General features: G+C 36.5%; 1 protein-coding gene across 2 annotated transcripts in view; it reads left to right on the top strand.

Annotated features, from left to right (window-relative positions):
* LOC144447383 (uncharacterized) overlaps positions 1-9,479 on the top strand; it is a 13,654-nt gene extending 4,175 nt beyond the window's left edge. For both annotated transcript variants that reach the window (XM_078137383.1, XM_078137384.1), the window contains exons 2-3: positions 1,384-4,062; positions 5,204-9,479. In XM_078137383.1, coding sequence (XP_077993509.1) covers positions 1,393-4,062; positions 5,204-6,340 — 3,807 coding nt within the window. In that variant the 5' untranslated portion in view covers positions 1,384-1,392 and the 3' untranslated portion in view covers positions 6,341-9,479. The remainder of the gene's footprint in view (positions 1-1,383; positions 4,063-5,203) is intronic.
* Positions 9,480-13,150: the final 3,671 nt, after the last annotated feature.

Here is a 13,150-nt window from a genome sequence, read left to right as displayed (position 1 = left end):
ACTCTAGCTCTTCCGAGTAAATGGTGTGTTTTTAATACAGGCTATTATAGCGGCTGAGTGGATGGTTGCAGTCGGACTAGATTTGACCTAGAGTGCTGGATGGGTGTGGATTAGCTAGTGGGGACCAGAGTGAATGGATGCTAGCTAGATTGACACAAAATTGGTTGGTGTTGTTGACTTACGGTTGGATAAGGTCACACTGGATGGGCTATATCATGGGTATGCAACTTGATATCGAGGGCCAGTACAGTGCATGGGTGTATAAGTTGACTGGCTACAGTGTAGATAATGGTTGGGTGTAGATAAGCTAGGTAGGGTCAGTAGAGGGGTGTAGCTAGGGTCATGAGTAGAGGGGTGTAGATAAGCTAGCTGGGGTCAGTAGAGGGGTGTAGATAGGCTAGCTAGGGTCAGTAGATGGGTGTAGATAAGTTTGCTAGGGTCAGTAGAGGGATGTAGATAAGCTAGCTAGGGTCAGTAAATGGGTGTAGATAGGCTAGCTAGGGTCAGTAAATGGGTGTAGATAGGCTAGCTAGGGTCAGTAGAGGGGTGTAGATAAGCTAGCTAGGGTCAGTAAATGGGTGTAGATAGGCTAGCTAGGGTCAGTAGATGGGTGTAGATAAGTTTGCTAGGGTCAGTAGAGGGGTGTAGATAAGCTAGCTAGGGTCAGTAAATGGGTGTAGATAGGCTAGCTAGGGTCAGTAGATGGGTGTAGATAAGCTAGTGACGGCAAAAGTGGTGGTTGGCACTGTGTATATGCTAGGACCAGTGAATTAATATAAATGGGATAATGTGGGCCTGTGGATGGTGTAGAGGAGCTAGTTAGGGTCACACTGTGTGAATGGGTGTAGATGTGCTAGCTATGGCCAGTGGATCATGGGTGTAGATTGGACATAGATTGGTTAGTTTAGGAGGTATGGATGAGTATAAATGTGCTAGCTAGGGAAGAGTGAATAGGTGTAGATGGGTTCTCTAGCTTGGGCCAGTGGATGTGTATAGTTGGGCTAGCTAGGGCTAGTGGACTGATGAGTGTAGATGGGCTAGCTAGGGCCAGTGGATGAGTGTAGATGGGCTAGCTAGGGCCAGTGGACTGATGAGTGTCAATGGGCTAGCTAAGGTCACTGGGTGCATATAGTTGGGCTAACTAGGGCCAGTGGATGGATGTAGAGGGGATAGCTAGGGTCACTGGATAATAATAATAATAATAACTTTATTCGTCATGTCGATCATGAAATTTTCGACATACTGATGGCAGATGGTGAGGATCAGCTACCAGCCCTTGTGATATAGTATTAGTATGTTAAGACCCATTTCCTACCAAATGGTGTAACTGGTAACATGTATTTATTTTATTTCACTGATTTCCTCTTGTGGTTTGCTTTTTAGGATCTGAATATGGCACATGGAAAAGATGATGTCTATCATTGCAGTAAATGTGGCTACAAGTTCAAGGACAAGGGGAGATATGACTATCATTTCAAGTACTTTTGTGCAGCTCTATACAAATTTAAACAGCAAAAGAATCTTGATAAAGTTAAAGACTCAGGTATAAATAAGAATCTCTGTATTGAGGTGGACCAACAACATAGTCAACAGAATTTGAGATCATTGCCTTGTAATTCTCATGAGAGACAGTGTGAAGATAAAACCCTTCAGACATCAGGCCAGTATGAAGGTTGTACATATACTCAGGCACCACTTACTGTAGCAGCATGCGTTGATGTGGAGCAGAGCAGTGCAAGTAGAAAGCCAAGTGTAGAGGACAGTTCTGTTCATTTTAAAACAGAGAGTAGCAACAGTCGATATCACAAGAATAAACCAAACAGACACAAAGAGAAGTCTTCAAGAAGGAGAAAGTTGGCTTTGAAAGTAAAGTCAAAACCACCTTATGCTGATTGGTCGAGAAAAGATAGAGAGGGGCAGAAATATGATGGCCTGTCAAATAGAAAGCATCACCAATCACACTTCAAGCTTGAAGAACAAGCATTGTCTTATCAGTGTCATGATTGCGATAGCGTCAATCAACCCAAGTTGGATAAATTGGGTAATAGTTACCCTGATGTTCGTTATGACAGGTACCAGGACACTAGCTGTGACAGATACCCTGGCACAAGCTGTGACAAACACCTTGATGATAATGAGAACCAGGCATGTAAGCTTGAAATAAAACGCATCAAAGCTAGTGAGACCAGTTCTAGCAATGACCATGCTGGTTGTGCTATAGTGAATAAGCTACGTATGTCTGATATCAGCAGTAAAAGAAAGTGCAGTGATGGCAGCCACCAATGTGACAAAAAGGATGTTATGGAGTCAACCCTGATCCAGAAAGAAGATAACAAAATGATCCATACTACTTACCAAAGATCTAATCAGAATGAAAATAAATTGTTTCTGTCAAACATCATAGTAAAACCCGGTACCTTGAAACCATGGAATTCCAAGCCCTATGACAGAGACAGGAGATTAGATCATGTAGATTCATCTATCAAACTACCATCAGAGTCAAAATGTACAGACATTGTCGGAGATCATATCAAGATAGACAGTTATGCCACCAACATACTTGGTCATCTGAAGAAAGAACAGTTTGACGTGAAACAGGAAGAAAGTGCAAGTTACTGTGGACAGTGTACATTAATTGGTCAAGGATTGAAAGACAGGATTAATAGCACATGTGCATGCACACACTCAACAAAGAATGGCATTGCTAGGAAAACAGAAAAAAAGTCATACAGTTTTCTACAACTTGATGAAGAGTCGGCAGTATGTATTCCAAGAGACTCAAAGCTAACAAAGGCAGAAGTCGGAGAGATTGTCAACAAAGATTGTTTGGCAGAATTTGTCAACTCTTTATTACAACCAGCTTACATACACTGTGATACTGATGAAATACCTGTTCTACATTCACAGCAAATGAATATCACACCTACCCATGAAACACCAAATGTACAGTACACAGGTAAAACTGTATGGGACGAAGTTAGGTCTCCAGAATTATCTCCCACAGATAAATGTATTCAGGATAGTGGCCATGTAGAATCTTATCAAACAGTTCCGCAGATAAAGACCCCACCTACTCCGGCCATATCATATGGAAGTCCTGCTATAGATATTTCTACATTGCCAGTACCAGCTGTTACTAGCATCCCAGATGTTGATAATTCCAAGGGTATGACAGGCCCACCGAGTCTTGAGCCGTATGAAGTGTATGCTGATAATGATTTACCATATGTACTTGAAGAGGATGATGGTATTGGTGATCAAGAAGTCCCAAGTTGTCAAGACGCAGATGTGTTCAATCATGAAGATGCAACGCCACCAAAACTTTCACCCCATATCAACCCAAGATTTTCACCTGTTGAAGATATCAGCCCAAGAAATGACATTGTAGATTCAGTCAAAGATATTGAGGCAAACAAACCAAGAAATAAGTTTGTCGATGCGGACCCTGTCAAAGATATCAGTAGAAACAAACCAAGAAAATGCTCTGTCAATTTGGACCCTGTCAAAAATATCAGTACAAATAAATCAAGAGAGGAACATATGAATTTAGACCAACTTTCATCAAATGAATTGACTTTAAAAAGTCACCAGACTTGTGATACGGAGAAAAATAGTAGCAGGGGTGAATCAAGGACTAGATCTGCAAGTAGTGAGCTTAATCTTGTATGTCCAAGAAAGATGGACAAGGATGTCAAAATATTTGAGGATGAGCCAGCTGTCAGTAGCGAGACAGAAGATAGTGACAAGTATGTATGTCCGAAATGTGGTGTGCACTTTAGATATGAACTCAGTTTAAGTCGGCATGTAGAGAGGAATAATTGTAGTAGACCATCCCTCAAACTTAGGCTGTGTAAATCAGGACAGCGGTATATTTTGACACAGCCATGTATGAACCAGGAGAGGAAATCAGTTAAGAAACCCAGACGAAAACTGAAGAAGGGATTCCGCATGTGTGAACATTGCTCAGTGTACCAGTGTAGAAGTGAGCTGAGAATGCAAAGACATCATCAACAATGTCATACTTTCAAGTGTGATGTTTGTGATCAAGTATTTCCATTCCAGGTAGGTTGTTGCACTTAATCTTACCTGTTCTGGTTCATAAGAATATCAAAACATTAAGGTAGAAATACTAGAATGCTCCTGGGGTACCAATTTCACTGAAAAGTGAAGTTCTTAAAAATGTCTCAAAACTTTGCCTTATAAAGGCATGTAAAATGATAAAGTGTATTACAAAGATATGAAAAGTGATACATTGTATCACAAAGACATGCAAGAATGATAAATGTTCCACAAAGACATGCAAGAATGATACATTGTATTGCAAAGAGATACAAAGTAATACATTGTATCACACAGGCATGTAAACATGATACATTGTATCACACAGGCATGTAAACATGGTATATTGTATCACACAGGCATGTAAACATGACACATTGTATCACACAGGCATGTAAACATGGTATATTGTATCACACTACAACCTCATCAACATCACTGTAACTTATCAAAGTCAGATTAGAGAAGCCAAGTTAAAAATTGATATGTTCACAGTGAGATACAGTGTTTTAATTTACAACATCTATTTGTTTGTTTACGGAAGTCATTAGAGTAGTTGTAAAAAACAAACAAATTATTGTTTGGTCTATTATAAAGTGACATTTGACAGCTATACTTTTGTAGTATTATCACTACAGTGGTTCTCAATTCATCATTTACTGTTTAGTCTGTAAGTGTAAGGTATTCCATGATGGGATGCCCTCACACATTGGTCAACCCCTTTCATAGACAGAGCAGGCTGATGAGGGCAGAGTGACATCACATATCTGAAGTTACAGTGTATTCACTTTTATGTATCAGAAGTTTGTATTTGTTTATTTGTTTGGTTGGTTTTCAGTACATATTTATGTACCAATAGTGTTTGTTCTAGAACAATATTTGTATATGCTAGTTACATGTATTTTCTTTTTGCTTTTGAGCTGCAAATCCACATCATATTCCATTGTAAACTGTGTTTATGTTTACATGTTACTGTGGTTTATTAAAGGGGTACAAACTGAGTTTATACATATTTGGGTGTAGTTTTTGCTGGATATTTAAAAGGTACTTACGGTATTCTACTTATTGAACTTGTGCCACTTTAAAGGGCTTCCTTATGCTAACTAGGAATATTATCTTACATCATCTAATTTTTTTTTTACAGGACTTATTGGACACCCACTTTGAAGAGAAACATAACATTCCATACTGTGATCTGTGTCTCCTTGATTTCCCACTAGAGGACCTCTTGACAGAACATATGTGGACATTACATCACAGAAGGATGGAGTTAGCTCAGAGAGTAGCTATGGCCGCAGCACAGGACCAAGACTATTCTGAAATCTTACAGGAATTAAAGATCTTAGAAAACAAACATGTTGCGAGTCTCAAAGAGAAAGACCGTAAAATGGATGAAGACACTGATGATGATGATGATGATAATGTATTTACTGATAAAGATGATGGTGATTGTGATGTTGATGATAACGGTGAGGATGATGGAGAGGAGGGTGATGAAGAGGAGGATGTCAACGAATACAGCAGTGATGATGATGATGATGATGATGATAGTTGCAGTGACACTGATGAAGATGTTATTGATGATGATGGTAATGACAGTGATGATTATGATACTGATGAATCTAATGATGATGAATTTAATGATAATGGTGATGATGGAAGTGTCTACGGCAAAGAGGAGAGAGTGCCATCTATAGATGATGATTGTACCTTCCTTGATATTGACAATAGCACTCCTGTTTCTTCAAACCAATATCTGCTATTGAATGAAGAAGACAAACACATTTACAACAGTGTCACGATGCAAGACGCTGTTGAGGGTTTATTGAGACAGCAGTCTGGTCAGTGGCATAACACTTTTCAGACTTTATCTCAAAGTCTTGTGGAACAGTTGCACCTAGTCATTGAACAATACACAAATAAACTGTATAAACTTTTAGATGGAAAGAAAGAAGAGAAAGAGAACATAGTGAGGACTTGTAGTGTTGACAGTTGTCAAGGCGACAGAAATAGTGAAGCCATGGAAAACAAAGACAATGATGTAGCTCCAGATAAACACAACAACACAGACACTGCCTGCAAACAAACCAATGGAGATCGTGTTCATGTACCGAAGGCATTGAAGAGATTGCTTAGTTTCCTTACGGATAAGGATAGTGGTGAAAAAATCAGGATTAGCAAGACAATGTTGACAAGGAAAAGAAGTCATAATGAAGTGGAAGAGGATGACGTACCACCTGCTAAAATATCCAGGTCTTGTAGGCGGAAAAGTCTAGCCTAGTAGTACTTAACGTGAAAGGTCAAACAAGGATATAATCATGAATAAATTAGTACTTACAGGTCAAGTGAGGACACAATTATGAATAAATTGATATTTCAGTTTGAAGGTCAATCGAGGACACAATCATGAATAAATTAGTACTTACAGGTCAAGTGAGGACAGAATTATACTTAAAGGTCAAGTAAGGGCACGATCATGTAAATTAATACACAAGGTTAAAGGTCACATAAGGACATATTCACAAATAAATTAAAAAATCATACAATTATGAATAAATTAGGACTTGAAGGTCTAATGAGGACACAATCATGAATAAATTAGTTTGTAAAGGTGAAGTAAGGACACATCCATGAATAAATTAGTACTTAAGCTTAAAGGTCAAATAAGGTCACAGTCAAGAATTGTTAGTTTACACTACTAGTAAAACAGATGAGATGTAGGAGAATGATATTTCTTTGAATTTGCAGCTTATCACTTTTCTACCTCCTATTTTAAAGTACACATGTTTTCAAACACCAACTATGATGAGCTTTCTCACTTTTTAAAAAAAATCAACCAAACATTCATGGGTAAAGTGACCAAAAAATGCAATTGTGTATGTCATTTGTTAGTATTATTGCCAAGATGAAAGTGAAACTTTCACAAGTGAGTTCCATTTTTCTGTTTTGTGTCGTACATTTGTATGATGTTGACTTTTTAAAGATTTTCACTGCAAACTAAGTATTTATGGTAACATGTTTGCCAAATATAGCGATATGTTACATGTTGATTTAATAACAAGTAAATACCAAAGTCTAAGCCATCTTCTGAGTGTTCAAATCATTTTTGTTTTTTGTTTTTTGAAAGTAGATTTGTTACTGCAATATCTACCACAATACACGGTAACCTTTACTGCGACACACCATATCAAATTAAAGAATGTGTGTGGCAGCATCATGGTAATTTGTGCTGCAATAATATATATCTTAATTTATATTGTAAGACAGCAATTTGTGGTGCAGCACATCATGGTAGATTGTACTGCAACACATGGTAAATTGTACTGCAGCATATAGCAATTTGTACTGCAGCATAAGGTGGTAATTTATCCTGCAATACATTGCAATAATTTGTACCAAAAGCATATTAATTTGTGATGCAGCACATTATGGTAATTTGTAGTGTAACACAGTAATTATTGCTGCAGTACTTGGTAATTTGTACTGCAATACATCATGTTGATGGTGTAGTGTAACAGTTATTCTTGCCATAGCACATAGCAATTGGTACTCCAACACATCATAGTAATTATGATAACAAATAATTTATATGAAAATCAATCATGTTTCTATTGAATAAATCATTAGATGTCCCAACAATATTAATCACATTTAAATAATTGAAGATCCATACTAAAGAAACATTCAATGAATAAAATATAAATGTGTGTAGTCTTGTATTCTTGGTGTACTATAGTGACAGTTTTTTCTAAGATAGTAATCTTGGACTTTTTCTCTGTTGAGGAAAAATTGTTGATGAGAATATCAATTTCAGGTGGATTTCCTGTAAAATTTTATAATGCTTTTTTATAATTGATGTGCTGTTAGTGTATTGATTGGACAGTTTTGTGTACAGAAAGTGAAAGTCCATTGATCAACGTTGATGTGATATATTGAACATGGTACTTTGTACTGCAACACATGACACTTTGCACAGCAACACTAATTTGGACTGCAACAAAGTAATGTGTACTTCAACATGTAATAATTTGTACTGCAACAGTAATTTGTATTTTGTATGGCAACTCAGTAGTTTGTATTGCAACATGGAATAATTTGTACATTAATTTGTACTGCAACACAGTAATTTATACTGCATCACTTTGCATTTTGTATGACAACTCAGTTATGTGTAATGCAACAATCATTTGCACGACATGGAATAATTTGTACCGCAGCATTAATTTGTACTGCAACACAGTAATTTATACTGCATCATTTTGTATCGCAACTCGGTTATGTGTACTGCAACAGAAACTTACAACATGGAATAATTTGTACTGCATCACTTTGTAGTTTGTATGACAACTCAGTAATGAGTACTGCAACAGTGATTTGTACTGCAACCTGGTAATATGTATGTACTGCAACACAAGATGGCAATTTGTACTGCAATTCAGTAATTCATACTGCAATACATGATAATTTATACTGCAACATATTTGTACTGCAACACATGGTAACTTGTACTTCAACATTTGTACTTTACCCTAATTTGTACTGCAACATACCTAGGCATTTCTACTTCAGCATAATTTATACCTTAATATAGTCATTTTACACAGCAACACAACAATTTTTGTACTGCAGCACATGATGACATTTTTCTCTGCTCAAATGTATTTTGTCTGTGAAACTTTTCTTACCCAGTAAAAACAGTTGTGAAATACTGTGCCGTAGAAACTTTTCTTACCCAGTAAAAACAGTTGTGAAATACTGTGCCATAGAAACTTTTCTTACCCAGTAAAAACAGTTTTGAAATACTGTGCCGTAGAAACTTTTCTTACCCAGTAAAAACAGTTTTGAAATACTGTGCCGTAGAAACTTTTCTTACCCAGTAAAAACAGTTTTGAAATACTGTGCCGTAGAAACTTTTCTTACCCAGTAAAAACAGTTTTGAAATAATGTGCTGTAGAAACTTTTCTTACCCAGTAAAAACAGTTTTGAAATACTGTGCCGTAGAAACTTTTCTTACCCAGTAAAAACAGTTGTGAAATACTGCGCCATAGAAACTTTTCTCACGAAGTAAAAACTGTACTGAAATACTATTCAAATCTGTGTCATCCTTCCACAAAATTCTTTACACAATATAGTTTACTTTTTTCATATTTATAAATGTTGTATCATTGTCTTTAAAACTGTAAATGTATAGTCGATGAAGAGACCAGTCTGATTGAAGTATCTAGCAGCTGGTAGAAGTTACTACCTATAAACAATACTAGAACATGTCTTGTTCTGAGTTATATACGAGTCTGTATACATGTACATGAATTGTCCTTATGGTATGAATCTTGTGACAGTGTTTACTTTTTATTTTATTGTTTGTTTTATCGTACTTTTATACATTGTTTTTATTTTTCCAAAAATTAAAAGTTGGTTTTTATCCAGATAACAAGTGTTGTGCTTTTCATTAGCCATCATACTAGTAAATCATTGTTGCTTCCATTTGTTTAAATCTATATACAGCATGTATGTATGTATGTATGTATGTATGTATGTAATGTAAGTATGTATGTATGTATGTATGTATGTATGTGCATGTATCTGTGTATATGTATGTATAATATATATATGAATGTGTGTATGTATATATGTATGTATGTATGTATGTATGTATGTATGTATATATGTATGTATGTAATGTAAGTATGTATGTATGTATGTATGTATGTATGTGCATGTATCTGTGTATATGTATGTATAATATATATATGAATGTGTGTATGTATGTATGTATGTATGTATGTATGATGTATGTATGTATTTATTTATTTATGGAAGGATGGGTGTGTGTATGTATGTATGTATGTATGTATGTATATATGTATGTATGTATATATGTATGTATTTATGTATTTATGGATGGATGGATGTATGTATGTATTTATGGATGGATGTATGTATGTATGTATGTATGTATGTATGTATGTATGTATGTATGTATGTATGCATGTATGTTAATCGTGTTTTATTGTTAAATCGATGTGTGTGGTGGGGGTGGAGCTGTCCGGATCTGTACTTTGAACTCGACACTGAGTGGATGTCAGAAGTGAAAGAAAGATGGTCCAAGTATATCATGTGATAAATACAATTATAACACTGTCTTCAGCTACAATGACAGTGCACTTATTGCAATCTAAGGAACTGAAGTGACGTATAGTCTGTAATATAGAATATGTTACAAGGTAAGATTAAATATTAACCTTTCTATTATATAAGGTACGAGACAGGGAGCTGCTCAAAATTCTAAACGTAGTTATCTGATTGCAAAGTCACGTATGGCATGGCTGTCATGATGTCGTCACATCGGTGACGGTGGTGTACATCTGACATATAGCTAACAAAACTTTATATTTTGGAAGGGGAATTGTTGTTGGTTTGCCTAATTTGCTATTGGCCTAAAATGTCGTCAGTATCATTTGGAACGTGGCAGTAACCAAAATAACACATAATAACCATCTAATCCTCACATAACACTGGGTTCATAAGAAAACAGAGTCTTAGTTACAACCCGAGAGCAAATTTGAGTCTACAGTAAAAATACAAACAAGCCTTGGAAAAAATATCACTTGATTACATAAAAGTACATGATTATAATCAATGTACAATTGATACCATCTCACCTGATACTGCTATCACGGATTCAGATCTGATTTTTCATTGGTTGAATATATTTTGTTCATGCATTATGGGATGTTGTAGCCATTCAAAGTGACCCTCCTTCCCCGCTGTGATTGGAATCGCCCATGTCGGTAAAGTTTCTTATATACAGTTCAGTTCTGCATCATTAATATTCAAGAATTGAGAGACAGAGGCAGTAAGACATTGATACATCCACAATGGCTGAGGGCACAGACAACAAAGGTATATACATATTATTAATTCATGTTGATATTTTTATGTATGGTAGCTAGCGGTAAAGAATGGAAAGACACAATTTGGATCTACATGATAGTTTAAATACTTAAGAGTTGTCTCGCAAAGCTTAAGAAAAGTTGTTCAAGGACATAACATTATAAGCCAACGTATCTGACTACCATAGTAATTTGAAACAAAAATTTGCTGAAATTAAGATTGTTTCCTAAATTATAAAAAGGTGCTTGATGAGACTGTTGTACATATTCAAATATTAAGTATACATAAATCGATAAAACTTTGCAGCGTTTGTTGGACCTTTGTGATGACGGAATTTCAGGTAACGTTGCCATAGAGATGGTGATGTGACTACAAACAAATTGGATAAACTGAACGACACATGGTAAACACGAAACACTTACAATTTATGCCAACATTCCTTTTTTTCTTTTAAATAGGACACGAAAAAAACTTAGGATAAAACTACTTTTGTTTCGAATCATCCATATTTGTCTGTTGTACCCTATATGGTATACAATATCGTTTTATATTGAATGTCATTACGTGTAGTGTGACATTCGCACGTCGGACGTCACAGACGACAGCCGTCACAATGCGGTTCCGTGCGGATTGTCCGTCCATATTGTCGTAAACCACAGCCCCTTTTACGGCACCGTCTAAGACGCACCGTCGTCAAGAGGCTTGATATTTCGGTTTGCGAGAATGGGATTGTCTGGTTAACCAGGATACATGTACTTGAGCTGGACTTGCTAAACAACAGTAGATGTAAACAATGAGAATACAATGTACATCAACTGTATTTGATGACAAATTTGTTCTGGACACGCTTCTTACACCTTTGGTAGTCTACACAGTGCACACAAAATCATTGTTCAAATAACATAGCTATTTTAAGGTTGTGACATCTGTGTACGAAGACTACGCCATTAATCTTTCTGTAATTATTAACCCAGCAGATACTTTTATCAACAATCTCAAATATTTCCTACAGTAATATCAAATTCAAATTTGACGATTTTATTTTAATTTTATTTTACTCATCATTTTATTTCATATTTTGTTCAAACGTTTACCTGTACGTACGTACGTACGTACGTACGTTGCCCTCGGTAGGGTTCGTAAAAACAAGTTGCGCCGTGGCTCGATCGTCCGTTCCACCTATCAGGAGTATATGATCTTTTACGAAACATTGAAAAAAATTGTCTCATATTTCAAAATGACTATTTTAATTTGATTTCATTATTATCATGACGTCAGCAGTCTTGGATTTCTACATTACATACGCAACCAGAATTGCTTCATTCGGTTCTAAGTATGCTAGCACACCTCTGACGTCATATCGAAATGTTGAATGCCGTCAGCCATTTGTGATAGTTCGGGTACAAATCATTTGCCAGTACGCTGAAATTACTGCGACCTCATTTTAGGACATACTCAAAGAAGCCATTGCAAACAACTTCATGAAATGAAATAAGTGAAAAAAATACTCTATGAAACCCTAAATATACAGCACTCTGTTGTAAACACTCGAAGACGCGACCAAAAATCTTTTCTCCAAAATTTACTCGCAAAATTAAACCCGTAATCTGATCAATGATGACACGTAGTTCATCAGCGTAAAACCAATAGCTACTTACGATGGCGCAGCGCCCCCTCGCGGCCTTTTCGTTGCTTCAGCTACTGCGAACTACAACGTCGTAACATACTGTGAATTGTGCGAATGACATGGTCATCCTTCCCTCCTCCAATCTAACGTATAAAAACGTAATCTCAGCAACACACGGCTGTTTACCATTATTGGCGTATTTTCAAATGTCAGTTTATGGTTACTTACAAAACGTTCTAAATAGTGTTCAAATGTCCTCCCTAATTCTATTTTTTTTTTATAAACTTTCATACTGTACTTACAAATTGTATACTGTTCTTGTTTTTATTCCATTGTTGAAATGTAAGCCGGTACATTCAAATGTTCCAATTTTTTAATTTGTTTCCCCTCCCTTATACAGCATATGCCGCCGATGAAAACGACCGCAAAGACACATACAGTCTTCCTCCTTCCTACCCGGGTACCCCAACAAACTTCCAACGTAATGTCATACTGGAAGACTACGAACATCCCCCACCAACTCCAGAGGCTCCGTCACAGGACCAGATCTATCCGGTAACAACGACAGAT

Source organism: Glandiceps talaboti, chromosome 16 (genome assembly GCF_964340395.1).
Source record: "Glandiceps talaboti chromosome 16, keGlaTala1.1, whole genome shotgun sequence".
Taxonomy (NCBI): Eukaryota; Metazoa; Hemichordata; class Enteropneusta; family Spengelidae; genus Glandiceps; species Glandiceps talaboti.
The sequence above is the reverse complement of the archived record's forward strand: the minus strand, read 5'-3'. Positions and strand labels throughout refer to the sequence as shown.